Raw genomic sequence first — 27370 nt, forward strand, 5'->3', positions numbered from 1 at the left:
CTTAAGAACAGCATACAGTTAAGAACTTTCAGGAAGAAGAGATAGTAATGACAGCTCAGTGAGTCAAGTGCTTGTCTTGCAAGCATGGGAACTGAGTTTGATCCCCAGAACCTAAGTTTAGAAGAAGAGGAGGAAGAAGAGGAGGAAGAGGAGGAGGAGGAAGAGGAGGGGAGGAGGAAGAAGAGGAGGAAAAGGAAGGGAGTGGTGGAGGGGGAGGAGAAAGTGAAGGAGGAGGAGGGGAAGGAGGAGGAGACTGCAGCCTGGAGGCTTGGAGGCCTGGAGAGATGGCTTAGTGCTTAAGAGCACTTGCTGTTCTTCCAGATGACTTATTCTGTTTCCAGAACCCATGTTAGGAGGCTCATAATTGCTTGGAAGTCCTCTTCTGGCCTTCATATACACCCGCACACATGGGGTACACACACACACACACACACACACAGTCCCAGTTTTTTGTGGTAAACACCATAACCAAAATCAACTTGGGAAGGAAAGGGTTTATTTCATTTTACAACTTATAGCCTATCATGAAAGAAAGTTAGGGCAGGAACTCAAGGCAGAACACACTGTCCAGGAGAGTCAAATAATACAGTTAGCTACTCTTGTTTATTTAAAACATTGGAAAGGGTGGCTAGAAAACTGGCTCTTGGTAGTTGTCAGATCACAAACACTTGTAACTCTAGCTCCAAAGGTTTTGATCCCTTCTTCTGGACTCCAAAAACAACTACACTCATGTACTCGAATCCACACAGAGATACATAACACATTTTGTTTTTTATCTAAAACATTGTGAAGGCATTTATAACGGGGAACCGAGGTCTCGACACCTTTGACGTGGGCTACTCTACAACCGGGTATTTAAATTCACCTGTCCTGAGGCAGCGGTCCATGTTTGACCCCACATGGCTACAATTTTCAGTATATATCAAGTCAGCGATGGAAAGTTTTAGGGTTATAAAAATGAGGTCGTTGGAGAGTTATGGATGGGCCCTTTAGACATGAGTTTTACTGTGTGAGAGCAAGAGCTCTAACCCAGGGGGAGAGCTCTCTTCTCAGCACCTCACTTTGTTCTCCCGTTATGTGGGGGCTCAAGAAACTTTCTCTTCCTTTGGTTCACCTTGGAGCTCACTGCTCATCCCAGACTGGTTGGTTAGAAAGGCCGAGGGGTCGGCCTGTCTCTGCCTCCCCAACAGAGGAATACAAGCACACCTCCACCGCTCCTGGAATTTTCCACTGGGTTCTGAGGATCATCCTCAGATCTGAATGCTTGCAAAACAATCACTTTATAGCCTGGGTTCAGCCTTTAGTCAGGGCAGGAAGTTCTTAAGACTCTTCCTACCACTTGTGTGCTCTGCGTCCAGAGAAGCCATTGTTCTGTTTGGATAAACCCCAAAGTACAAAATACAAAGTTCTCCACGGACAAACATTTACTTCGTATTTAAGTTTTTGAAGACTTCAGGTATAGGAGCTGTACCAGTCAGGGCTCCCTAGAGTAACAGAACTTATAGAACTAATCTCTGTGGAGAGTCATTGGATCTATTGGAATGACTTACAGGCTGCAGTCTAGCTAATCCAACAACCGCTGGCTGTGAACAGAAAGTTCAAGAATTCAGAAGTTGCTCGGTTCCACAAGGCTGGATGTCTCGGCTGGTCTTCAGTTTACATGTTGTCCCAGAGTAGGTTCTAATGACAGTGAAGAAATGGATGTGCTAGCATGGTGAGAGAACAGTCAGGCAAAAAAACCAGAAACCTTTCTTCTATGTCTTTATATAGACTTCCAGCAACAGGCGTGGCCCATACTAAAGGTGTGTCTTCCTGCCTCAAGATCCAGGTCAAAGGCTGTGTCTTCCTGTCTCAAAGGTCTGGACCGGAACTGGATTCACCCACTTCAGACCAAGCAGAAAAATCTCTCCCAGGTGTGTTCTCTACTTCTGGATTGTAGTTCATTTCAGACTGTGGTGGTTTGAATAGGAATGGCCTTCATAGATTCATTTCTTTGAATGCTTGACTATAAGGAGTGGCAAGATTAGGTGTGGCCTTATTGCCATAGGTGTGGACTTGGTGGAGGAAATGTGTGTGACATGGTAGAAGCAGGCTTTGAGGTCTCCTATGCTCAAATTACATGAAGTGTGGCACACAGTCTTCTGCTGCCTACAAATCAAGATGTAGAACTCTTGGCTCCTCTGGGACCAAGTCTGCCTGCATACTTCCATGCTTCTTGCCATGATGATAGTGGACTAAACCCCTGAAACTGTAAGCCAGCCCCAATGAAATGCTTTCCTTTATAAGAGTTACCCTAGAGGCCGGGCGTGGTGGCACACGCCTTTAATCCCAAAGCTTGGAGGCAGAGGCAGGCAGATTTCTGAGTTCAAGGCCAGCCTGGTCTACAGAGTGAGTTCTGGGACAGCCAGGGCTATACAGAGACCCACCCCCCAAAAAAAAAAGAGTTGCCCTAGTCATGGTCCCAAGAATTGCTATCATAGAAGCTGGAGAGATGGCTTGGTAGTTAAGAGCTCTTACTGCTCTTACAGAGGACCTAGGTTTGATTCCCAGTGGCTATGAGATAGCTCATAATTTTCTGTAATTCAGGTACCAGGGGAACCTCATACCCTCGAATTTCTTTGAGCCAGAGGCATGCACATGGTATGTAGGCATACATACAGGCACAACAGTCATACACCTAAAATAAAATAATAAATCTAAGAAAAAACAATCAAAAGTTATCAGAGATATTAAGAGGAAGAAAGGAAGCAAACACAAAACCTCTTTAATGGCAAGAAGCATATGTTTTTCCAGTTTTCCACCCGTCCTTCAGTAAAGATCTCTCCTACAGCAGAAGACTTCATGTCACTTCTGCCTCCATCTCTTACAAAATGAAAATAGGCTGGTAAGCTGTTCTGCAGCAGGTGCTGGGCTGGCAGGAAAAAGACAACCCTTTTGTATAGCTGCCATCCTCTGGGACAGACAAGGGGCACATTGCATAAGTGGTACAGCAGCTAATCGTATGTGATCACCGGACTCTGCATTTTACAAAACATGTCCCCAGAAAGATGCAGGGTGTCAGGATGAGATGGGTGAGGATTATTTTCCAAAACAAAATTTTCCTGGAAATAAAATGCAGAGACTAGGAAGGAACAAATGTAATGATCTCTTTTTGAGTTCTCTGTCCCCAGGTCCACATGTTAATAGCTGGCACAAGAGTGTGTTAAACATGGCTGGAACTGGGTCTTAGCTGGGACTGACTCAGGAGCTGGGAGCTGTCCAAGCCAGGCTTGGAAAGAACCAAACTCAGAATCTGATACCCAGGGAAAGGAAAGGGAGCCAGAAGGCAAGAGATCCTCACGACACAGGGAAATAGCTTTTAAGAAGCTCCGTGAAGGCCAAGAAACTAGAAAGTGGGAATAGTTAAAAGAACTCTGGTGATATAACAGTTGAAGGGAGAAATACTAGAGGTAGAAGGATTTAAGAAGGGAAGGGACCGGCAAGGAGATGGTAGAGAAAAGAGGGTGGGTGTTCAAGTAAAACTAAGGATATATGAAAATGCCATAAGGAAACGTGCTACTTTGTAAACGAAAAAAAAAAAAAAAAAAAAAAAAAGGAACTGATCATGGTGGCGCATTCCTATAAACTATAGGGGAACAAAGTCATCCTTAGGAAGTGCTAAGCCAGGCTGGCTAAGACACTGTCTCAAGGAACAAAAAAAAAAGAAAAAAAGAGGAACAATAAGAAAGCATTTTAAGAAAACTTAGGAAAGAAAGGAAAAAGTAGGAAAAGAAAAAAGAAAAAGAAAGAGAAACATTTTTAAAAGAAAGAAAAAGTACCTTAGGAGGAATCTTGAGTTCAGCACCTCCTCTGAGGGGAGGATCGGTTACTCGGGATCCAGCCCCGCCCAGCAGTGCTGGCTGTCCTTGCGCAGGCGCAGTGGTTCCTCGCTTCAGCACTAGTGCGCATGCTCCGCGGGGCCACGGTTCTCCGACCTGCTGTGGTAGTGTCAGCTCCTGTGAAGGAAGTTTCCGCTTTGCACCCCACCCGGATCACAGTTCGGTTGTAGGGCCCGCTCTCTCCGGCTCCACATCAGCGCATCTGGATCATGGGGTTACCCAAGGGGCCAGAGGGCCAGGGACTCCCGGAGGTGAGGACCTCTGTCCCTGACACCCTGGGGTTGCTGGGGAGAGAGGGCCGAGCCCAGGGCGGCGGGCAGGGACCAGCCTGGGGTGGCGGGGACACTGTCTATGGTTGCTCAGGTGTGTCTGTCCCAAGGCGGGCCCTAGGTACCCTGGAGGGGCAGCTGACTGGTCCCCCGGCGTGCCAGGGTGCATCGTGTCGCTGGGTGCAAACTTAAGGGTTCCTGGGTCCTCTGGGGACAGAGGAAACATCCAGATCCCGGCCCAGATGCAACCTCACACATCACGAGGTCCCCGGGAATTCCTATCTCGGGTTGTCTGGAGGCCCCTCACATTGCGAGACTGGCTTCCCCCGGGCCAAGGCTGCTGCGCTTAGGAGTCTCAGCAGTCACGAGATGAGCGGTGGGACTGTCCTGCTCCCGGTGTGCAGGGGGCGGTGACCTTGGGACACACACCTTCTGCGGGACCCATGTGGCCAGCCTTTCATTCCCTTTTGTCAGGAAGGCACGCTACCTACCCGGCTTGTAGCCTCCTGCCCCTCCCCCCGTCCCACGGGCCGGGGAGGGTGAAGGAAGTTTGGAAGCTCTGCGCACATCAGGGTGATGACAGAGTTGAGGACACTCTCTCCTGTGGTGCCTGTGTCGGGACAGGAACATGCTGCGTGTTCTAAGGAGGGAGGACCTTTTCAGAAATGGTTTAGTCGAGTACTCAGCCAGTACTCATTCGATCCTATGAACAGGACTACCACGTAGGCTGGGAAGAAAAGTGCAACCACTCTCTAACGGTGGGCTACCGTTAGAGCTTGGCTGTGGGATTTCCAGTTGTCCTCCTAGTTGCTTTACTCAAAGCTCTGAGCTTAGAGAAGAGTCCCAGTTTCCAGAGAGAATTAGGGAACACCTCTAAGGCACCTGGATCTCTTTCTAAGGCTGGAAGGCAGGCTTTGGCAGAGGTGTGGTGTGCCTATTTGACACTGTGCCTAGTGCCCGTTCTTATTCAGCTGCGCCGATCTTGCTTCCCCGTGCCCCTCACAAATCCTTCTGTTACATCTTCATCCTACTCATTACAGAGTCGAAGTGTTCTGTGTCCAGGTGATGAAGGGTGGGTATGTGTGGCCCTGGGTTAGGTAAAGTTTCATGGGGTCTGGGTTGTAATAGTTCAGATTTTCTTTGCCATGTAAAAATCTCTGTCTGTCTGTCTCTCTCTCTCTGTCTGTCTCTCTCTGTATGATGAAGTGCATATGTGAGCATGTGTGGAGGTCAGAATAGAGCCTCCCATGTCACCCTCATGAATGCTGAAAACCTCCTTTGAGACAAGTACTCATTGGCCTGGCACTTCCCAATAGGCTAGATTGGTTGGCCAGTGAGACCCAGGGATCTTTCTGTCCCTGGGATTACAAGTGCACAGTACCATGGCTGGTGTGTTTATATGGGTCCTGGAGATTGAACTCTGATCCTCATGTCGTGAGGCAAGCGCTGGGCTATTGTTGCAGCTTTAAGGCTTTTCTTGGCCGTCTGCTATGGAGTCCTGTGTAGGGCTTCCAGTTCTACCCTAGTTCCTTCAAACTAGTGGAAGTTTTTCTAAAAGTAATAAACACACCACTTTCATGAGTAGGTGTGACTCCTCATAGATAGCCAGGAGGCTGGGTCTGATTTGTTACTCTTTTCTAGCTTGTTCTACATCGTGAGTTCTGGAGCAGCTGTGGGTAGGGAGATGAGAGGGGTGGGCATACATAGTGAGATCCTGTCTCAAAAAAGAAAAAGCAAAACACAGAAAGACCAAAATGACTGTTATAGTGTGCACACAGATATAGACTTAAAAAAAAGATATAAAGGCTAAAAGCTAGCATGAGTATAAAGTTGAAAAGCTCCAAATACCGAGGGTTTAGGGCAGAGTGCTTACATATGTGCCTGAGCTCTGGGTTCTGTCCCCAGCACAGTGAACAGTGAGGGTGGGGTGCCTGTAATCTCAGCACTGGGGAGGCAAGAGAACTAGGAATGCAAGGTCACTGTCCACATAGAGGAATGGAGAAGGCCAACCCTGGGCCACAGGAGACCCTTTCTTAAAAGACAAAACAAAATTGCTGTCACCTGGCTCTCACTAATCCAGTTAACTCCTGCTGGTCAGGTTTTGAATCCCTTTGTGTGTATATGAAAGAAAGCAATAGCTAGACCCTTCCAGCTTCTGAGAGCTACAGTGCAGGGCAGATGGGAGCTTCTCTGGCCTTGTTTAAGAGCTCTCTGCGATCCATCTCTATCAGTCTCTGGTTATGAATTTATTTCCCTTTACTTACGTATATGTCCATGTGTCTGTATGTGCGAGTGAATCTGAGTACCTGTGAAGTCCTGACGAGCGTGGCAGATACCAGAGATGAGTAAAGGTGGTGGTGAGATGCTTAGTGTGGGCTTGGGGAACTGAACCTGGGTCCCCTAGAAGAACGGTATGTGCCCTGAACCACTAAACCGTCGTCTCTGGCCTCCAGTGTCCTACGTTAGTAACTGGAGGTATTATCCAGTGTGCTGGGGTTTTATGGTTTCAAGAAGGATGGTTTTTTGTTCTCTGCATATCAGCACATGACCACTTTCCATTCTGTGTAAGCGCGTTAATGTGTAAAGTGAATTTGGAATCAAACATCCCCATTCAGTGTCTTAGGCCAAAAACTTATTTCATTGGTTCTATTTCAAAAATACAGTTGTACATCCTGAAATGACAGGCAGCCGGTGGGGATGCTATATGCAATGAATTGAGGTGGGAGATTGTCCTTCTGGGCTATAGTGTCCCCTTCTTGGCAGTATCTTTATGACACATGATGGCTGAATACTCGAAGGAATTCTGTCTTATTTACCTGTGTGTGTGTGTTTGCATGTGTGGTGTCTAGACATGCCTGTATGCGTGTGTATATGGATGTTCATATGTGTGTATAGATGGTCACACGTGTTTGAATACACATGTATGTGAGTGCATATTGACACCTGAGGTTGGCATCAGTTGTCTTACTCTGCCATTTTTCTACCTTATTCATTGAGGCAAGGCCTTTCAATTGAACCTAGAGTTTACTAGCTGGGCTAGTCTAGCTATAAATAGCTAGCCTGTGGTCTTTGCTTTCCAAGTGCTGGGCTCACAGGTGGGCCACCATGCCTGCCCAGGATTTGCATGGGTTCTGGGGAATCTGAACTCTTGTCCTCATGCTAATATGAACATCCGACTCTTGGCAGCGGAAGGATTTACTTCATTTCCGTTCAGTGGAGATGGCCTTTACCAGTTACGTGCATCCCTTTTGTTCTAGGTGGAGACGAGAGAAGACGAAGAACAGAATGTCAAGCTGACTGAAATCCTGGAGCTCTTGGTCGCAGCTGGCTATTTCAGAGCAAGAATTAAAGGCTTGTCTCCTTTCGACAAGGTAAGAGAAAGCCTCGATAGCCACTGTGCCGTCTCTCTGCAGGACTGCGCGGTTACTCAAGGTAGCGGAGGATAAACTGATTGTGTTTTTACTTCCTCTGTACCCGTGGTCCAGATTCCTCGGGGATGTACTCGGATTTCCTGTTCAAAGTCAGTAGATGCAATTGGGTTCCATTACTGTGCACACTATTTTAGGGACTGTAAACAAGCAAGAGAGTATTTTCTCAGGCCGGGAGACTCCTCAGTCAGTAAAGTGCTTGCTGGGAAAGCATGGGGACCTGACTTGGATCCCCAGAACCCATGCAAAAAAAAAAAAAGGAAAGGAGAGAGGGAGGGAGGGAGGGAGGGAGGGAGGGAGGGAGGGAGGAAGGAAGGAAGGAAGGAAGGAAGGAAGGAAGGAAGGAAGGAAGGCAGGCAGGCAGGCAGGCAGGCAGGCAGGCAGGCAGGCCAGACCTGTGGCATGCTTGTGATTTCAGTACTGGGCAAGTGGAGACAGGCAGATCCCTGGGGCTCCCCGGCCAGCCTAGCCAAATTGATGAGTTCTAGGACAGTGAGACCATGTGTCTCAACTAGATAGATGGATGGATGACTCCTGAGGAATGACACCCAGTGCGGACCTGTGGCCTCTACATGTATGCATGTGTGTGCACAAACATACGCACACAGGAACACTCACACATGTACACACACGAACAAAAAATCATTTCTCTTTTAAGGAACATATACTTCGGGAAGGAGTTATAAAGTCTGTGGAGGAAGTAATCTGAGTTCATAGCTATCCTGAACCGCATGCTTAGACAATGGCAGATATCCTGTAGCTGGCAATGCTTGTTTAGAGGGGTGAGCTTCACCATGGGATGGAGTATTTTATGTCTTTTTAACTTTTGTTTTACAGATTTATTTTAGTTTTAGTTAAGTGTATATGTGTGTTGGTGTGTACAGGTGGGCATTGGATCTCCTGGAGCTGGAGTTAGAGTGGGGACCGAACTCAAGTTCTCTACAGGAGCAGCAGACACTTTTAACCGCCAAGCCATCCCTTCAGCCCTGGGGTGGTGGTGTTTAATTTAGCAGAGCTGTGAACAGTTACCATGCACAGGACCTAGTGTTAGGTGTTGAGGGCACAGAGATAAACCATAGCCCTTCACTCAAAGAGCTCCACCGTCGTAGAGAAGAGTGACAAGCCAACCAGCAGTCAGGGCCTAAATTATATGGTCCCCAGTCTCCTCAGGCACCTGGGACCAATGGTAAGGCAGGCCAGGGAGGCTTTGGAATAATGCTGCAGGCCCCAGGGATCGCTCTCCTCCTTCTTTGTCGCGGAATCCGCAAGGGATGTTTTATAAGAAGCACGTCCAGACCTCCTCCATCGAGCTTCTGCGTAGGTGGGTCTGGGCTAGCGACCTGGAAATGTGTATTTTATCGTATATCTCAGCCATTAAATAAGGACCAGAAAATGTCTGCCTTGCTGCCCACATGCCTGGTTGGTAAAAGACATCCTCTCTCTCCATCTGGCATGTGTCAGAACCTGGGCTAGAAATCTCTCAGCTGGGGCTGGAGAGATGGCTCAGCTATCTGCTCTTCCAGAAGTCCTGACTTGAGTCCCCAGCAACCACATGGTAGCTCGAAATAGTTATAATGGGATCTGATGCTCTCTTCTGGACCGTAGGTGTACATGTAGATAGAACACTCACATACTTTAGATATATTTAAAAAACAAAAAGAAAGAAAAGAAAGAGACAGAGACAGATAAAGAAATCTCTCAGCTGATGACTCAGTAGGCTGTGCATGCATTAAGATCTGAGCTTAATCTCCATATAAAAAGCCAGCTATGGTAGTGGGCAGGGGTAATCCCAGTACTGAGGTGATGAGGATCCCTGGTGCGCTCCAGAGTCAGTGAGAGACCCTATCTCAAAAACCAAGGCAAAGAACAATACAGGACACCATTGTGTCTCTCTGGCCTCCACATGCCAATCAACAGGCGAACACAAACGCATACTCACTCACACATGAGCACATCACATAAAAGAAATCCAAGCGCGTACTATCTGACCCTTGCCTAGGAAGAAGAGCAATGAGTGCTAAGACTGTCTCTGTAGGTATTGGTGGATTGCGCAGGACAGTTGATCAAAGAAATGAGAGCCACTGCAGGATGAGTTCAGGCTTCTCACCAGCAAGGGGGGAACCTCTGTGGGACTGAACCCCAACAGTCTCCTGGAAGCTCTTTTTATTGTTACACAAAAGGCACCTTTAGCATAGCAATTTCGCATACCAAAATATTTCATCTGACCTATGGGCTATCGTGAAGGACCCATCATCAAAGCAACTCTCAGCCATGAGAGACTTCCTGGTTTGCCAGGCCTGTCTCCAGAGTAAGATGTGCAAAGGCTCTTGAGATACCTTCAAGGAAACAATCCCATCAAATCTCAGATAACAATCACTAACAAAAGACTACTTCAAAGCCTAGGCACCATCACTCCAGATACCTGCCAGATACAACAGTTCTGCTAAAACAGTCAGCTCCTCCGTCACACTGGAAGTACTTTGAGTGCTCAGGAATCAGCCAGGGCCAGTAGCTTCTGTAGCAGACAGTATAGGGATGGGCACTGCCACGATGGGCACTGCCACCACTGCAGAAGGATTTATGACGGTGCCAGCTGATGAGTGGTGGGTAGGGAAGACAGACTCTCTCTAGAGACACATTGTATGGGAGAGCTGCAGAGAGAGCTGTCAGTAAAGTTACACTGTATGACGACTTAAGCTCAGTCCCCAGAATCCATGTAAAGATCTGGGTGTTGTGGTGAGCACTTGTCACCTCGGCACTGGGGACATGGAGACAGGAAAATCCATGGGCCTCTCCGGCCAGCCAGCCAAATCAGATCAGCAAGCGAGAGACCAGTGAGAGACCCTGCCTCAACAAACAAGGTGTACAGCATGAGGGTCAATACCAGATTTGATATCTTGCCTCTACATGCATGCACACACACACACACACACACACACACACACACACACATGAACACATGTGCATACACACCAGATATTTATGGTTTTCTGAGCTTTTTGAGTCTGTATGGGTTGCTTAGGAAAGGAGTTTCCTCCCCTGGCCTCTGTTCCCCTCCTTGAGGGGCTCATGAGCAGTCTCCTCTCTTACAGGTAGTAGGAGGAATGACGTGGTGTATCACCACATGCAGCTTTGATGTGGACGTGGATTTGCTCTTTCAAGAAAACTCTACAATCGGTCAGAAAATGTAAGTTACTGGGGCTTGCCATAGATGGGCCAAATGATGGGGAGGAGGGCTTTATAGCAAAGATGGTTCTTATGTGTTTATATACAGATTCCTTTGTATTTTTCCTGCTTTGAAGCTGTATTGTGTGTGTGTGTGTGTGTGTGTGTGTGTGTGTCTGTGTGTGTGTCTGTGTGTGTGTGTGTCTGTGTGTGTGTCTGTGTAGGCCAGGGGATGACCTTAGCTCTTGTTCCTCAAGCACTGTCCACTCTTTGAAAAGACATCTCTTACTGGCCTGGAACTTGCCATATATATGCTAGGTTGACAGGCCACTGTGCCCCAGGGCACTGCCAGGGTACTGGATTGTCTCCACCTCTCCAGTGTTGGGATTATAGTGGTGTGGCACTATGCCTGACTTCCCCTACCTTTCATTGAATGTGGAGTGTGTGTGTGTGTGTGTGTGTGTGTGTGTGTGTGTGTGTTAGGATTACAACTTAGGTCCTTGGGCTTGCAAGACATTCTTTTTACTCACTGAGCCATCTCCCCAGCCCAAGCTTCTGTCTTTTAACCCATTAGCATCGTGTAGTCTCTCCTGATTTCTAAGTATTTAGAGTCGACTTTTTAATGTCTTTATTTGGCCTTATACCCCCAACTACCATCCTAACATTGCCTTCAAAATGGTAAGGGCATAATATTTATGATAATAGTTAAGTAGATTCTTAAATGTATAGTCATTTTTATAGTAACTACTATATAAGGGACAGGATCAGAAAAAAAAGGAAATACAGTCTTTTCAACCTAATGATACTTTAAAAGAATGGTGTGTGTATTTATGTGTGTGTGAGACTGTGTGTGTGTATGTGTGTGTGTATGACTGTGTGTGTGACTGTGTGTGTGTGTATGACTGTGTGTGTGACTGTATGTGTGTGGTGTGTGTGTGAGTGTGTGTGTGTGTGTATGCGTGTCTGTGTGTGTGTGTGTGTGTTGTGTGTGTAGATCAAAAGATAACTTGAGGGAGTCCATTTCTCCATCTTTTAGGTCCCAGGGATTCTTTTTTTTTTTTTTTTTTTTGGTGTTTCGAGACAGGGTTTCTCTGTAGCCCTGGCTGTCCTGGAACTCACTCTGTAGACCAGGCTGGCCTTGAACTCAGAAATCCTCCTGCCTCTGCCTCCCAAGTGCTGGGATCAAAGGTGTGTGCCACCATGCCCGGCAGCACACTTCTTAACCCACCAAGCCTTCTTGCCAGTGTAAATGGTACTTTTTAAAGGAGAAAATTGAAAGTATCAGGTGAAAAGAGTCTTCATTAATCCTTTCAATAAATATTTATCAAGTCTGTGTTACTACTGCAGCTCAGACATTATTCAGGTACTTTGGAAACATTAAGAAATTCCCTGACTTCATAAAGTTTATAATTATCATGGCACAGACTACAGATATCAAATAGGTGAAGTGTGGGGCTGAAGACAGCTTGGTAATTAAGGATACACTGCTCTCGCAGAGGCTCAGGGTTCAGCCCTCAGCCCCGAGCTTGGGCAGCTCACAGCTGTCTGTGTCTTAGTTACTTTTCTACTGCTGTGATAAAATACCATGAACAAAAGCAGCTTGGGGAGGAAAGGGTTTATTTTATTTACATTTCTCCATCACAGCCCATCTTAGAAGGAAGTCAGGGCAAGAGCCTGGAGGCAGGAACTGGAGGGGTGATGCTTGCTGGCTTGCTCTCCAAGGCTTGCTCGGACTGTTTTCATGTACAGCCCAGAGCCGCCAGCTCTGGGGCAGCACATCCACAATGGGCTTTCCCCTCACCCTTATCTAATTAAGAAAATGGACTACGGGCTTCTCCATGGGTCATTCTAGTGGCTGTGTTTTCTCAGTTGATGTTCCGTCTTCCCAGATGGCTACAGCTTGTGTCAAGCTGACATAAAACTAGCCAGCACAGTCCATGACTCCAGCTCCAGGGGATCCAATGCCTGTTCTTGACCACACATACCCATAATTAAAAATTAAAATGTGAATCTCTGTCCTGCCTTTGAATTTTTGAGACAAGGATTCTTCCCCCCCCCCCCTCTCTGTATGTGTGCATGCGTGGTGTGTGTGTATGTGCGCCATAGCTTGCATGTAGAGTTGGACACAGGTAAAAGTTGCTTCTTTCTTACCATGCAGGTCCTGGAGACTGAACTCAGGTTGTCAGGTTTGGCCGCAATTGCCTTTATCCTCTTAGCCATCTTGCTGTCCCCGTTGTTTCTCATGTTTTAGGTCTGTCTGAACGAGAGCTGGTGACTTGCCAGATGTCCAAGAGGTGGTCGGGCTGGGATTTAGATCCGGGACAAATGAACCATCATGGAGGAGGAAATAGTGAATGTAACACGTAAAACTTTAAAAGAGTCCGCTCGATGTGCTGGTGCACACCCGTAATCTTGGCATTCAGGAAGCTGACGCAGGAGGATTACAGTTTTGACACTATGCTTAACTGTATAGCAAGATCCTTTCTAAAAAGAAAATACCCTTAAAGTATCAGACAGTGTTATACTAAAATCTCAAGCTCAGAGGTTTGCCTGGTGATCCACATGTGTCCCTTGTTTGATTTTGTAATGTTGCTGTGGTAGACACCATGATCAAAAGCAGCTTAGGGGAGAAAAGAGTTTATTTGGCTTACAGGTCCCAGGCTGTGAAGAAGTCAGGGCAGCATGCGGAGGAAGAATGGGAGCAGGATCCATGGCCGAAGCCTGCTCACTCGCTCTCAGATTGATGCTTGGCTGACTTTCTTACACACTCAGGGTGACCTGGGTCGGGATGCTGCTGCCCACCATGGAGTGGGTGATCCTAGAGCAGTTAACAACATAACCTCCCAACCACTCACACAGGCCAGCCTGATCTGGGCAGTTCCTCAATTGCGGCTCTCTGCTCAAATGACTTCAGGCTGTGTTAGGTTGGCCGAGCTTTTAAAGAAGCTCTGACTTTTCCGAAACAGTTCTGCTGACTTTTTAGGAAGTCTGAGTTCCTGAGCAGAGCTGAGGGTGGCTGGCGAATGTTTCTAAGAAGTCTTCCTGCCTTCTCTGCCCTGCCTCCCTACTGTGTGCTTCCTTCCCTATTGCTCCCGCCACCAGGGTTAGTGCTGGCAGCCACTCCTGCTTGTTGCTGGGACTGCCTGGGCTTGGCTCTAGTTTCTGGGAGGCAGTTTTAAGAGACTCATAAACCCCAACATGACTTGCTATATCCTCCCCTCTGGGCACTTATGAATTGCTTGATTAAGCTGCCAGTGAGGAGTGGCTAGGGAGAGCCCTCTGGAAAAGCAAGAAGGTTGGTTGTGTATTGTCGAGGTCTCAGCCGCTGGATTTGAAGCTCCCAAATGGAACTTTTTCAAGCTCGAGCTCTGTGGCCCACTAGGGGGAGCACTCTTCCTGCTGAAGATGGCACTAAAGACCAGCGTGGTGGTGTGCTGAGCATAAAGACACTCAGAGCCAACCAGGGCCTGGAACTTGTCTCCCTTGGATTAGTGTGGATTCTGGGTAGGTGGTCCGCAGCACCACATGACCAGGACGTGGTGGCATGAACCTATAAAACCAGTTCCAAGGTGGAGGCAGGAGGATCTATCTTTCTTGTCTAGGAGTCAAGTTTGAGGCCAGCCCGAGCTGCACAGGACCTTGCCTTAAAAACAAAACAAAAACCAGAAAAACGAAAAGAAAAAAAGGAAAGAAGGCAATAGGTGTAATACATGATGGGAAGAATCCTTTGTGACCTTACATGCATGTAGCTGAATTGTGCTTCTCATGTTGGTCTACTGGGATGAACTTGGTCAGGTCTGTCACTGTCACCCTGACCAGGCTGGGACTTCTTCACAGTTCTGCCTAGACTTTAGAGCTGTCTTTAGAACCACTCAGTGTGTCCTGACTCTGCTTACTGTTTTCTTCTGGACAGTGCTCTATCGGAAAAGATTGTCTCCGTCCTCCCAAGGATGAAGTGTCCCCACCAGCTGGAGCCCCACCAGATCCAGGGCATGGATTTTATCCACATATTCCCTGTCGTGCAGGTGAGGGCTTCTGCGTGGATTCTTGCCTCTTAACTGGGAGTTCCTGGAACACACCTGGCTCTCACAGCCCAGCCTGGACCCAGGCTGTAGTGTGGGATGGGTCTGGGGCCCTGGACCCTAGGTGTAGCGTGGGATGGGTATGGGGCCCTGGACCCTAGGTGTAGCGTGGGATGGGTATGGGGCCCTGGACCCTAGGTGTAGTGTGGGATGGGTCTGCTGCCGCGCAGCTGACAGGGATTCTTGCCAGCAATCTCAAAAGGCAGCTGTGCTCCCTGCACGGTAGTAGTTTCACTTTGGCTTCTGCTGTGACCTTTGAAGGTTCCCACCAATGGCTTTTGTTTTCCCTTTTCATATGTGCATTGCCGTGTGCATATGTGTGTGTTGCACATGTGTTTGTGGGTACATGAGTGTGGAGGTGCATGTGTGGGGACATACAAGTGCGTGTGGGTGTCTTGTGTATGTGTGCATGCACATGTGTGCATGCATGTGAGTACATGCATGTGAAAGCCAGAGGACAGTGTTGGCCATTGACCCTTACATGACTACTTGCCAAGTAGACTCGACCAGCCGGCTAAGACTTGTCTGTTTCTCTTGCCCATACTGGATCTGTCTGTGAGAGCAGATCCTCTTTGCAAGTGCTGCAGCAGTCATGGTGGAAAGTGAGTATCTGACCGACATTAGCTTTGACAGCAGGAACTCCACAGCGGGTTCTGTGAGAGGCTCTGGGATGCAGCCTTCCCCTTCTCTACTGCATCACACTAGGTATGGTCCATCAAAGCACATCTCCCCAGACACAGTGGACACAGGCTTGAGAGGTCAGAACGGGGAGAGGGGCTGGTGATCCGCAGGAAGGCAGAGGTGAACCGAGACAATCGCTCTGTGGTTGCTGCTTTCTGTTTGTTTTAGTTTTGGTTTTGGATTTTGGATTTTTGTTGTTGTAATTGTTTGTTGTTGTTGTTGTTTTTGATTGTTTGAGACAGGTTTTTCCCTTTGAAGCCTTGGCTGTTGTGAAACTCACTCTGTAGACCAACCTAGCCAAACTAGTCTGCCTCTACTCCCAGATGCGGAAGGGTGTGGGCAACCACACCTGGCTACATGGTTGGTTCTCATCTTCAATTTGATACACTGTAGAACCTAACTGGAAGAGAGTTGCACTGGATTGTGTAGATCAGCTTGGCCTGTAGGTGTGTCTGTGAGGGATTGTCTTGACTGCTGTAATTGATGTGGGAAGACATAGACTGAAAGTGAGCAATGCCAGTCCTGGATTGGGTCCCTGGACTCTATCCGTAGAGAAAGCTAGCTGAGCATTAGGCGTGCGTGTGTTCCTTTCTCTCTGTTCTTTTCTGAGCTGTGACTAGGTTTGAAGATCCTGACTCGACTTCCTCACAGTGATGGACCTGCGATTGTGAGATAAAATAGTGTTTGCTTTTGCTCTCCTAAGTCTTTGTTTTTTTTTTTTTTTTTTTTTGGTTGTTGTTGGGATTTTCTATCACAACAACAGAAGGAGCCAGGACAAACACCGTGTGATCCAGAGTCATGGTTCTTGGTGCCTGATGCTATCTCTCCCTGATGCTATCTCTCACCCTGCTCTGCTATGATTTCAGTTAATGTCCAAGGTCTCTGGGGGTGGGGTCGGTGGTAGAGTGGGAATAAATGGAAGATGCTAATAACAGGAATGTTCTTCCTAGGATATACACAGCACAGGAATGTACCCTGTGGAGTATGTGCTGTGTAGCATGGTTTTTTTTGTTTGTTTGGTTTTTTTTGTTTTTGTTTTTGTTTTTCATGAAGTCAACTTATTGGGGCAACTGCTTCCTAATCGTGTCTTTTGCTTGTAGAATTTGAGTCCTTGCGATGATTCTGGACGTAAAGCATCTGTGGAATCCCAGTGACCTGAATTTGATTCCTAGGCCCCACGTAAAGATGGAAGAAGAGAAGCAACTCCACAGAGTTGTGTTCTGACCTCCACATGCAAACCATGGCACACAAGTCATCAGTACAAATGAACTATAGATCTCCCTATTCCTGCCTTAGGAGTGCCTCCCTATGGCTTATATACCTAGGTGCCTAGGCAGCTGGACCTGGCCGAGTTTGCTGTGCACTTGAGAAATAAACTACCACTGCCCCCGTATTGTTTTGAGGATGTGAGAGTTCTCTCTGAGGAGGGACTGTCAACTCTAACAAATGGTTCTTTCTTCTGATGTGCTTGTGAATAACGGAAAGAATGAATGAAGAGCAGGCATTATCCACAGTGTGTGAGTGTGAGTGTGTGTGTGTATGTGTGTGTGTGTGTGTGTGCATGCGCATGATGTGCATATTTATGTTTGTGCATACGTTGTGTGATTATGTTTGTGCATACGTTGTGTGATAAAACATTTTCTGGGAAGACGTAACACATAGGCCTGCTCACCTAAGATAGGGAGCCCACAAAAGATTAAAGTACACATATCACCAAAGTCCAATCCAGTGAACCAATGGGGGTTTTATTAGAGTTTCTTACAGGAATCCGTTCACGTGAGGGCTTACTTACAGGAGCAGAAATGACTCAAAACCAGCTGGGAATCTGAGCACACTGCACAGCCTGCTGGTTGTGGCCTGTGGCAGGTTGGAGAATATCCTTTCCAGCTCTAAGCTCTGCCAGGCAGCTTTCCTGGTTTCCGTTTCTTCTAGGCTGCTGGTCTTGTGTCAGAGTCTTCTTTGGTCCGCTTCTTCTAGGCTGCTGGTCTTGTCTCAGGGTCTTCTTCACTTTGGTTGTCCGAGTGTCTTCTTTGCAGGTTGGCTTCCTTCTGTCTGAGGGCCATTCTCAGCTTTTATTACTTACTCTGCCAGGGAGGGGTCTAGTGAATCTGGTCAGTTTCAGGGATTTCCTGATGTTATTTTGATCTTGTTTACGTTCCAGTCCTTGCTTAAAGAGCTTCCCTGTTTCAGTCTTGAAGGAAAAAAACTGCACAACAGCATATGTGTTTTTAATTACATGATGTTTTTTTAATTGGAAACTCGGACTAGCAAAGCCAACTGCTTCCAGACACCAGCTCCATGAGACTGGCAACTTGAACAGAAACCCCATGTTAGTCACTTGATGGGGAAACCTCCCAGTTGTAGCTCCCGGCTTTATCTTGTAGCTGCAGATCATTTGAGGAGAGTAATGTAGTGTCTGTGTAAGGTCCTATAAAGGTTGTACCTGAAATGTCACAAGGATTCAGAGAATGTTCTAGCCAGTGATCCCAGGGCCTCAGGCCCTGTACTGCTACAAACTCTTCTACCACCTGAGGATTTCTTTCATCTAGCAGAAGAGGGGTTGTCTCAAGTGGTCTCTGTAGTGTCTGTCTGTCTGTCTGTCTCTGTCTCTCTCTCTCTCAATCACCCACTGACATTAAGATGAATGCATACCTGTCATCCCAGCACGTGGGATCATGCTCACCCACACAGTGAGTTTGAGGTCAGCCTGAGCTCCATGAGACCCTGTTCCAACAACAAAAGGAATGCCAAGGAACTCCCCCTTCTCTTGAAGAGACGGACAGGCCTATAGCTTTCAAATGTTGCACAGTTACTTACGGCTAGTCACACGAGGTCACCGGGTCCTGTCACCTCAGAGGCCCAACTGGCTGCTCTTGTCTCGTAGCAGTGTGTTCTCATGGTTTCTTCCCACCTGGGCAGGTCAGTCGTGCCGACATGAATCCCCGGGCTGCACAGTTTCCCTGCAGTAGGAGTCCATTCCTGTCATCTCACCTCACTTTCTCCCACAGTGGCTGGTGAAACGAGCTATCGAAACAAAGGAAGAGATGGGAGACTACATCCGCTCCTACTCCATCTCTCAGTTCCAGAAGACCTACAGCCTCCCGGAGGTCAGTGCTCTGCCCCGCTTCCTTCTGCTTACTCATTGTCTGTCCTGGTGTATTTAATTTCTTCCTCTTTCAGGTGTATGTAGATTGAGTGTGCTTGTGTGTTTACATGGGTGCAGGTGCCTAAGGAGGCCAAAGACATCAGGTTCCCTGGAGCTAGAGTTGGGAGGTGGCGAGCCACCTGACCCGCATGCTAGGAAGCAACCTTGAGTCCTCTTGCAAGAGCAGTAAGAGCTCAGCTGTTGCCGTAAATCTCCAACCCCAATAAACCCATGCAAAGGACACACGGCTTGGTTGTAATATTTATAAGCTGCACGCCTGGACTGGGCAATATACCACTACACTACTATACTCCCCAGCTATGAGATCCCTTGCTACTTGTGGCTCCTCCAAGCCACGTGGTTCTGCTCCATCTTCCTTCCACCTCCTCGTCCTCCTCCTTCCTCTCTCTCTTCTGTCTCCTCCTCTCTAAAACTTCCAGCCCCACCTTCCCTTCTACCGCCCAGTCACAGGCTCTGGCCTTTATTTGACCAGTTAAAATGGGGAGAGGTTCACATGGAATCACCTGAGTATGTGATCCCCTGCTCATCGGGGCAGCCCCTGTTGAGGAAGCAGAAATAGCATCAAAACACAAACAGCAGCAGGGCACCGCACAGCACTCAGCCACTGAGCCATCTCTCCAGCTCTCTGGGGTTTTCTCAGTCTTTAATTTTATTCATGTATAAGGTGTAGCTTGATCATATCTACTTCCAACTCCTTTCCTGCCCAGGCTGGGCAGTCTCTAACCCGTTCCCTTCCCACACCCATGCCCTCCTTCTGTACTGTCTATTACCCGACTGGTTCAGGTAGTGCTGCTTGCTGGAACATTGACTGATCTTGTGCAGATAGCCACCGATCATACAGTGACTTCCAGTGTAGAGAGCCATGTCATGTGTTCACAGCCCTCCCCACCCGCTCCATCTCTCACATTCTCTCTGCATTCCCCTCTGTGATGTCCCCTGAGCCATGCAGCAGTCCCATACATGTCCCATGTCGCATTTAAGGCGAGCACTTGACAGGCAGGTATTCTCGGTGCTTTGGCTGGTCGTTGTTCTCCGTGTGAACTGCTGACCCCTACAGAAGCATCATCTCTGGCAAAGCTTGTGCGTGCTCTTCCTTCCTGTTCTCTGGTGGTGTAAGTGTGCACTGGGAGAGTCCTGGGTGCTTAAGCATAGGTCCCCCTGCACCCCACCCCCCCTCCCCTCCCTTCCCCTTGGCGCCTCTGAGCAGCCTCGTGTTCATTAGAACTGCTCCTTAGATGGCTGTTAAGGATAAAGCAATTTTTTTGTGAATTGCAAAAGCTTGTGCGTATTATGTACATGGCCAGGTGTGTGTGTGTGCATGCACGCACGTGTACACACACGTACATAGGCCACATGTTGATATCAGCTACCTCCCTCAGTTATTCTCCACATTTTTTTTCCTTTTTGCCCCCCGCTCTTCGTTTTTGATCTATGGCTCCCTCTGAACCTAGAGCTCATAGATTCATCTAGACTGGCTGATCTTCCTGTCTCTACCCCCAGTGCTGGGATTCCAAGTGTGTGCCACCTCGCCTGGCTTTTAGACGTGGGTTCTGGGGTGTATCCAATCCAGGTCTTGATGCCTGTAGAAGTACTTTACTGACTGAGCTGTGTCCCCAGCCCACGGTTCTATTTTTGTGAGAAGCTTTTTAGGAGACTGCTTGTGGAGGAGCACGTTTCCTGCGGGCACAGTTAGTAGTAACTGTGACACGTAAGAGCACCAAGCACTCAGGTACTCTAGCACATCGCTGCCTCCCTCTTCATCCTGACAGGTGCTCCTTCATGCAGGCGGTGGTGCTCCTGTTTCGCAGATGGCAGAGCTGAGGCTTAGAGTTGAGGTTACATTTAGTGCTTTGAAGGGCTGGGCATGAGAGTGTTTGTCTCAGTCACTACTCTCTCCGTGGCCCGCCTCTCTCTCACTAACTGTAAGTCCCTGTCAGCATTATTTGTAGAGGTCCTAGCTTTTTCCCATGGGAGATTCATAAGAAAATTGAGAGCTGGGGAAACAGCTCAGTTGGTAAGCAGCTGCCGTGCAAGCCAGAGGTACTGGATTTGAGTCCCAAGTAGACATTTTAAAAGCTAGGCTATAGTACCAGCACTGTCATAAAAGCTAGGTAGGTCCCTAGGGTTCCCAGGCTAGCCAGTTTTGCTTACTTGGCCAGCTTCAGGACAGTGAGAGACTATCTCTGGCTAATCGGCACCTGAGGAAGAACAACTTCGGTTGTCTTCTCGCCACTACATGCACGCACACACATGTGGACCTGCACATGCATGAACATACACGTACCTCGACACAGACTTTTAAACAGCTCCTTTGGACTTCTTTACGCACAGCAGTGAGGAACAACTGTTGGATAAGGGAGACCTGTGTGTGCAGCTGACTTTTTTCCTTAGTAGAATTGGCTGAGTCCCTGTGTTCTGTCTTGCAGGATGATGACTTCATAAAGAGAAAAGACAAGGCCGTCAAGACGGTCGTTGGCCTCTCGGTAAGTCCCTGTCCCAGCACTGCACGGCCTTCAGCCTCCCCTGTAGACGTCACGTGTCCCCCAGGAGCTGGCAGCCAGGAATGTGTGCTAGACATCCCTGCCGGCTCGACACACTTCGCACCAGGACACAGGAGCCCGCTGCTACACTCCAAGTCCCGTAGTGCCAGTTATAAGGGAGAAAAATCAGAATACAAAGCGCGGTCCCCTTCTTAAACTGGTAGCGGGAGTAACGGCACCGCTCTAGAGAATGAAGCACGGTAGCTGGCGAAGGCAACTCACTGCCCTGGCCCCTCCCCATGGTGGCTCTGGGAAGACAGAGTAGCTTTGAGCTTCTGCAGGAAGGCCACCGTACGTGGTGAGTTCTGGCCACTGGATTCAATACACATGAGACATGTGCCCAGTGGGGGTGGGGAGCTTTGTTAAGCTGCTTCTGGCCAGAGCCAGGAGACTGCAGCCGCTGGCTTTGCGCTCAAGAGAATACAGCCTCTATGCCTGATGCACAGTCTCTGTCTTCCAGAGGCAGCATACTACAGCACACTGTGAGTCTAGCTTATGACGTCATTGTGTCATAGTGCATCTACTCAACCTCATTTGCAAGGGCTCAGCCGTAGACAGATGAGAGGACAGGTCTGGCTGCTAGACCTCACCTTTCACCTTGTTTAAGATGGTGTATTTTGGTTATTTTTTGACTGTGTACAGCAGGCCTGAGAGTTTCTGGTGATTCTGTCTACACTGCCAGTCTCTCTGTAGCAGTGCTAAGATTAAAGATGCTCAAATTATACATCTGTTTTTGATTTTTGTTTTTTAACGTAGCTTCTAGGTCCTTATTCTTCCATGGCGGGTACCTTTTATCCACAGAGCCCTTACCACAACTAAGCTGCTTATTTTGGTTTTTAAGTTAGTGCTCGTTAAATAGCAAGTCAGCCAGCTTAAATATCAACTGTGCGTTTAATGCAGACGACAGGGTGGCAGTAAGATTAGAAGCTGAGTTTGCCTGCCTCATAGAGCTTTGTGAGCTGGCTCAGGAATCTCTTCAGAACAATAATTCTGGACTTGAATTTGTGTTGTCCCGCAGTGACGACACTGAAAAAGCAGGTCACTTGATGGTAGCAGACATGAGGAGCTCAAGCACAGCAGCCGGCACCCCTTCCTCTTCCTCCTCTATTCTGTCAGCTCTGGGAGGGAAAAACCTTGACAAGTTTGTTTTTGAGACAAAGTTTCACCATGTAGCCCTTGAGTACCTTGAAATTGTGGTAGTCCTCCTGCCTCAACCTCCCGAGTGCCTGGATTACAGGCGTGCACCACCATACCTGGCTCAGCTACACAATTGGTACAGATTCATGGAGTCTGGAGATGGCGCCTGTGCTGGACCCGTGAGAAGAGGATAGTGTCCCAGGGACAGCGCTGCTAATGGGAGAGACAGGCAGGGGACAAGGTTGGAGCTGCGTCTGGATAAACATGGATGAATATCGTATGTTGTCTCACCGTCTCCATCACTTAGAACCCGGGGCTTCACTTGGTTTGCTGTTTTATTACTGTGAAATGTTAGAAAAGAAGGAACGTGGTTGTAAGTGACAGGTGTCTGCTTTGGGGCGGGGTGTGACACTTGGTGTAAGCACCTGTGGAGCCCTGGTGGGCGGGAATCCTGGATTGAAGCGGCTCTGTCAAAGATGCCGCAATGGTCAGCTTTGATTGTCAATCTGACACAATCTAGAATCACCTCGGAAGACAGTCTCAATGAGGGATTGTCTAGAATAGGTTGGCCTATAGGGGGCTGTCTTATTTATTCACTGATGTGGAGACCCAGCCTACTGTGGGCAGCACCGTTCTCTAGAAGGGTTTCTGAGCTGTGTAAGAATGGAGAAAATGAGCTGAGCACAAGCAAGCGAGGTGCATTGCTCCTTTCTCTCTGCTCAGACAGTGGAAGTGATGTGGTCAGCTGTCTCATACCTGCTGTGACTTCCCTGTGTGGTGGACTGTAATCCAGAACAATGAGCTAAACGATCCCTTCCTTCCCTAAGCACCTTTTCTCAGAGTGTTTTAATCACAGCAACAGAAAGGAAACGAGCCCAGTTATGCTGGGCTGTGAGAATGAGTGACTTCAGGCCAGTGGAGGCAGCTTCCCCCTTGAGTGGGGCGTGGTGTGGCCCACTGGAGCCTTCCAGTGCAGAGCGCCAGATTGGTAGTGGCGCTTCACTTCTCTGGATTTCAATAAAGAAGTTGTCCCTGGCGATTGTGAGGGCAGCGATCAGAGGGTTGACACGTCCGGGGTATATGTCAGGGGGTAGGCAGTGCTCTCCCTACCTTGCCATTTCAGATGTGGGCTCAGGGATCACTGTGCCATGTGAAAGCAATTGTGATGGTCCCTTCGAGGAAAAGTGGCTGTCAGGCACACAGGGGTTCTCTGTGTTAGGGTCACCTTAACTCTTTAATGCCATTCATGTCATTCTTTATCACTTGCCAAGGCAAAGTGTCAGAACTGATCAGAGTGAGGGAGAACGTATTTGAAGAGTCCTCGTGCTGATGTCATTCCGTCGCTGTCACTTAATGCTTTGTTAGCTATGGGCAGGTTGTTTAAACCCAGGACCAGTGAGATGGCTCTGTGGATCAGGATGCTTTCCAAGCTAATAACCTGAATTTGATTCTCATCCCAGACTCCATGTGATGGAAGGAGAGAACTGACTCCCACAGGTTGTCCTCTGGCCTCTGCATGTGCACCATGGCATACGTGTGCGCCCTCCCTCAGACATACACATAAGAGAAATAGTGAGATAGAAATCTAAGCTCCGCAGGTCTCATCTCTAAACAGAAACAAGCATGGGAGGCAGTGCATAGGGAGTAGCCAGTACAGGCCTGGTATGTGCTCATAGCGAGACAGCGAGGCTGGGAGGTGACTCCATAGGGAAAGAGCTGGCCACATAATCTCGAGGGCCTGGGTTTGAGTGCTGGAACCCACATGAGCTTGCAGTCTAGTTGCCAGGAGACAGCACGAGAGGATCCCTGGAGGATGCTGGCAGCCAGCCTAGCCACATCTGTGAAGTTTGGTAAAAGCAAGAGACCCTGTCTCATAAAACCTCCTACAAGCTGTCCTCTGACCTCCACACCCAGGCTGTGGGCATGTGCCTGCGTATGGGTGTATGCAGGCACATACACACATACTGAAAAAGGGAACAAATAAATAAAACGTACATTTTAAAAAACAAAACAAAACAAGGTAGAAATCAACCGAGGAGGATTCCTACAGCTGACCCCTCGACTCCACAAATCATGTGCACCCCCAAACAAACACAAAGAGAAAATATAAGAGGTTAACTCTATATAATGAACGTCTAAAGTATTTCAGTTTTGATTTCTCTGTTGTGTGTGTACATACTTGTACATGAGTATACATGCCACAGTGTCCTCCTGCTGCCACGTGGGTCTCAGGGATGAAACCCAGTCCTAAGGCTCACCAGTATGCAGTCTGACCCACTGAGGCATGTGGCTGGCCCTGTGTGACTTTTCAAAAGTGAACATAGCCAAACAGTATTGTTAATCTCAGCCTTGAAATTGACACAGTCGTGTTAACAATGAACAAGACACTGGACGTATCCCGGAAATTTTTGTAGTTTGTGGTCTGTTGGAAGGAGCTGCCCATCCCAGAAGCCGTCAGTGGCAGAAATGGGGTAAGATGCCTGTTGCTTGAAGAGTGACTTAGCAGGGGCTCTGTACATGGCTTGCAGTAGCTGGTGTTAGGTTTTCATTGATCAGGCTACCCCATACCTCAGCTACAGATGGTACTGTGAGTGGTGGGAGAGGGTCAGCTGTAGAGGCAGCCCGTGGGTGCTGGAGATACTGGCACATGCAAGTAAGGAGAAAAGCCAAGGCATTTGGAGCCTAGTGCTGTTCTAGGCTAAAGCTATCCTAGGCCCAACACTATATCCTAGGATCTTAGACAAATTATTTATTTAGCTGTGGGAGGAGGGTTGTTTTGGTTTTTTACTGAAACAGGTCTCATGTACCCCCAATTGCCTTTGACACTGTATAGCTGGGGATGAGGGATAACAGTGAACTTGTAATCCTCTTCCTCTACTCAGGAGAGCGCAGCAACAGGCATATCCTACCATACCCTGGCTATGTGGTCTGAGGATGGAAGCCAGGACTCCGGATGCTAGGCCAGCACTCCATCAGCTGAGCCGCATCCCTAGCCCCTGCTTCTTTGGCATTACACTGAGAAGAATAGTGTGTGCCCTGCCTTTGCCTCTGCCTGAGCGGTTTCAGAGAGCCAAAGGTAAGATGCATATGAAGGTGCATTCTTAAAGTGTGCACGGAGCCAGCCTGAGGCCGCTGTGCAGAGTGAGCACTCCCCTTGGCTCTGGCTTTCCTCATGCTATTGTTTTGAAGTCTTTTCTTAGAAGAATCCAATTTCCTGTCTTGAGTCATTGGCTCTTTCACTGGTAACTGAGGAGAACAGCAGTTAAGCGCAATTATGCAGTGTTATTATAATAGGCGAGCTTGGTGGGAATTAAATTACACGCAGTCCCAGGTTCAGGGGCCCATTCTCCTTTTCATTTCTGTATAAGTCTGGCTTGCATTATTTATAGTTTGCTGTTTGTATAGACAATGGGAGTGAACTGGGGGATATTTTTGGAAGGACTTTATGAGAGCAGCCCTCAAGCATCATGCCAGATATTTGATGCAAAACGTGAGATGGGCTGGTGAGCTGCCTTAGTGGGAAAGGGGGCTTGCTGGCAAACCTGAGAGAACCCAGCCCGCTCCCGCAAGTTGACCTCTGACCTCTACATGCACAAGTGTGATTACACGTACAATAAATACATGTTTAAAAAGTTGAGATCATTTGTGTGTCACAGGTACACTTAACTTCATAAAGAAAAGTACAGTGAGGCTCAGGAAGCTGGGTTATCTCCAAGGAAAGGTCCTAACTGAGTGAAGTGCTATGTTTGAAGGGGCTTATCCTGGGCCGTGCCGGCTAGGGACAGGCTTGTGCTGTCACAGTGCCCATTGGTCCACACACAGAGCCATCTCAGCAGTCAGGAAGGACATTTATGGGGGCGGGGGATGGAGTGACAAATCAGGCCATCAGAAGGTGGACACTAGTGATTGATTATTGAACATGTACTGCATGCCACCTACTTTGATCAAGATAGATAGACAGATAGATATAAATATTTTACATGTATACATATGTACAGATATGTGCACATTCAACCAGAATGTGTGCCTTATAAAATAGACCTATATTTATTGTATGTAGTGTGTTGATTGCATACAATAGCAGGACAGTTAACTGTAGTCCTACCTGCTCTTTAGGCTGAAGCAAGAGGATCTCTTGAGACTTGAGACAAAGAGTTCATCTAGATAATAAAGCAAGACACTGTCTTAGAAGAGGGGGAACGGACACAGGGCATTTTAGTTTTCTTAAGCTTTTTGATAGTGAAGCTTCGGGGCACATTTATTTCTGTTACTGTGACAAAATCCACCAACAGAAAGCAATTTAAACAAGAAAGGGTTTATTTTGGTTTACAATTCCACAGGGATAGAGTCCACCATAGTGGGGAATTCCTGACTGCCAGGAAGCAGAATGCTTGCATCTCCTCCACACACAGGAAGCAGAGAGAACAGGAAGTGGGCGCCAGGCACAAAGCCATCACGAATCATGTACTCCTTCCATCAAGGCTGCACCTCCTGAACTTTCCATAGTCTTTCTAAACAGCAGCACCAGCTGGGACCAAGCCTGTGGGGACAGTTTACATCCAAACCGCAACATCCACATTGCTTTCCTGTTAGCCTATGAAAGAACTGTGGTCTCCTTCACTGTGTAGAGAGACCTTTTAGGACGACTGATTATCACAATGTCTGATAGTGAGCTGCTTTGTGGGAAGGTCAGCGCATGATGACTCTTCACTTGACAGGCTGTGTTCGGTTCAGAAGACCAGAGGAGACCTTCCTTTATTTCAAAGCCAGACAGCATCATAAAGAGATGCTCTTCTAAAGTCATCTAGACTTTTGGTGTGATTTTAATAAAAACAAAGAGTTTGCATAAGGAACCTAACAGGCAGGCGCTGGGATATGAATAGGCGTGAATTCAGATAGAGCAGAGCTGAAGGCTTCAAGCGTGATCTTAAGACGAGAAGCACTGAGCGGCGGTGGGTCATTGGAGCCCAGGCCTGCCTGTGTGAGGCGGCTCATGGTCAGAAGTCAGACGCCCGGTGGGTAGG

The 27370-nt window shown here is 48.0% G+C and overlaps 1 protein-coding gene and 1 long non-coding RNA gene across 3 annotated transcripts in view; one reads left to right on the top strand and one right to left on the bottom strand.

Annotated features, from left to right (window-relative positions):
• Nucleotides 1–479: 479 nt before the first annotated feature.
• On the bottom strand, nt 480–3940 carry Gm35243. The gene is made up of 2 exons (XR_387343.4): nt 3819–3940; nt 480–3101 (listed from the first exon to the last, which is right to left on the bottom strand). It is a non-coding gene; the product is annotated as a predicted gene, 35243 (long non-coding RNA).
• Ccdc93 (coiled-coil domain containing 93) overlaps nt 3939–27370 on the top strand; it is a 75394-nt gene continuing 51962 nt past the window's right edge. For both annotated transcript variants that reach the window (NM_001025156.2, NM_029955.3), the window contains exons 1-6: nt 3939–4129; nt 7405–7518; nt 10668–10762; nt 14654–14765; nt 18512–18610; nt 21096–21152. In NM_001025156.2, the coding sequence (NP_001020327.1) occupies nt 4088–4129; nt 7405–7518; nt 10668–10762; nt 14654–14765; nt 18512–18610; nt 21096–21152 (519 nt within the window). In that variant the 5' untranslated portion in view covers nt 3939–4087. The remainder of the gene's footprint in view (nt 4130–7404; nt 7519–10667; nt 10763–14653; nt 14766–18511; nt 18611–21095; nt 21153–27370) is intronic.

This window comes from Mus musculus, chromosome 1 (assembly GCF_000001635.26).
Source record: "Mus musculus strain C57BL/6J chromosome 1, GRCm38.p6 C57BL/6J".
Classification (NCBI taxonomy): domain Eukaryota; kingdom Metazoa; phylum Chordata; class Mammalia; order Rodentia; family Muridae; genus Mus; species Mus musculus.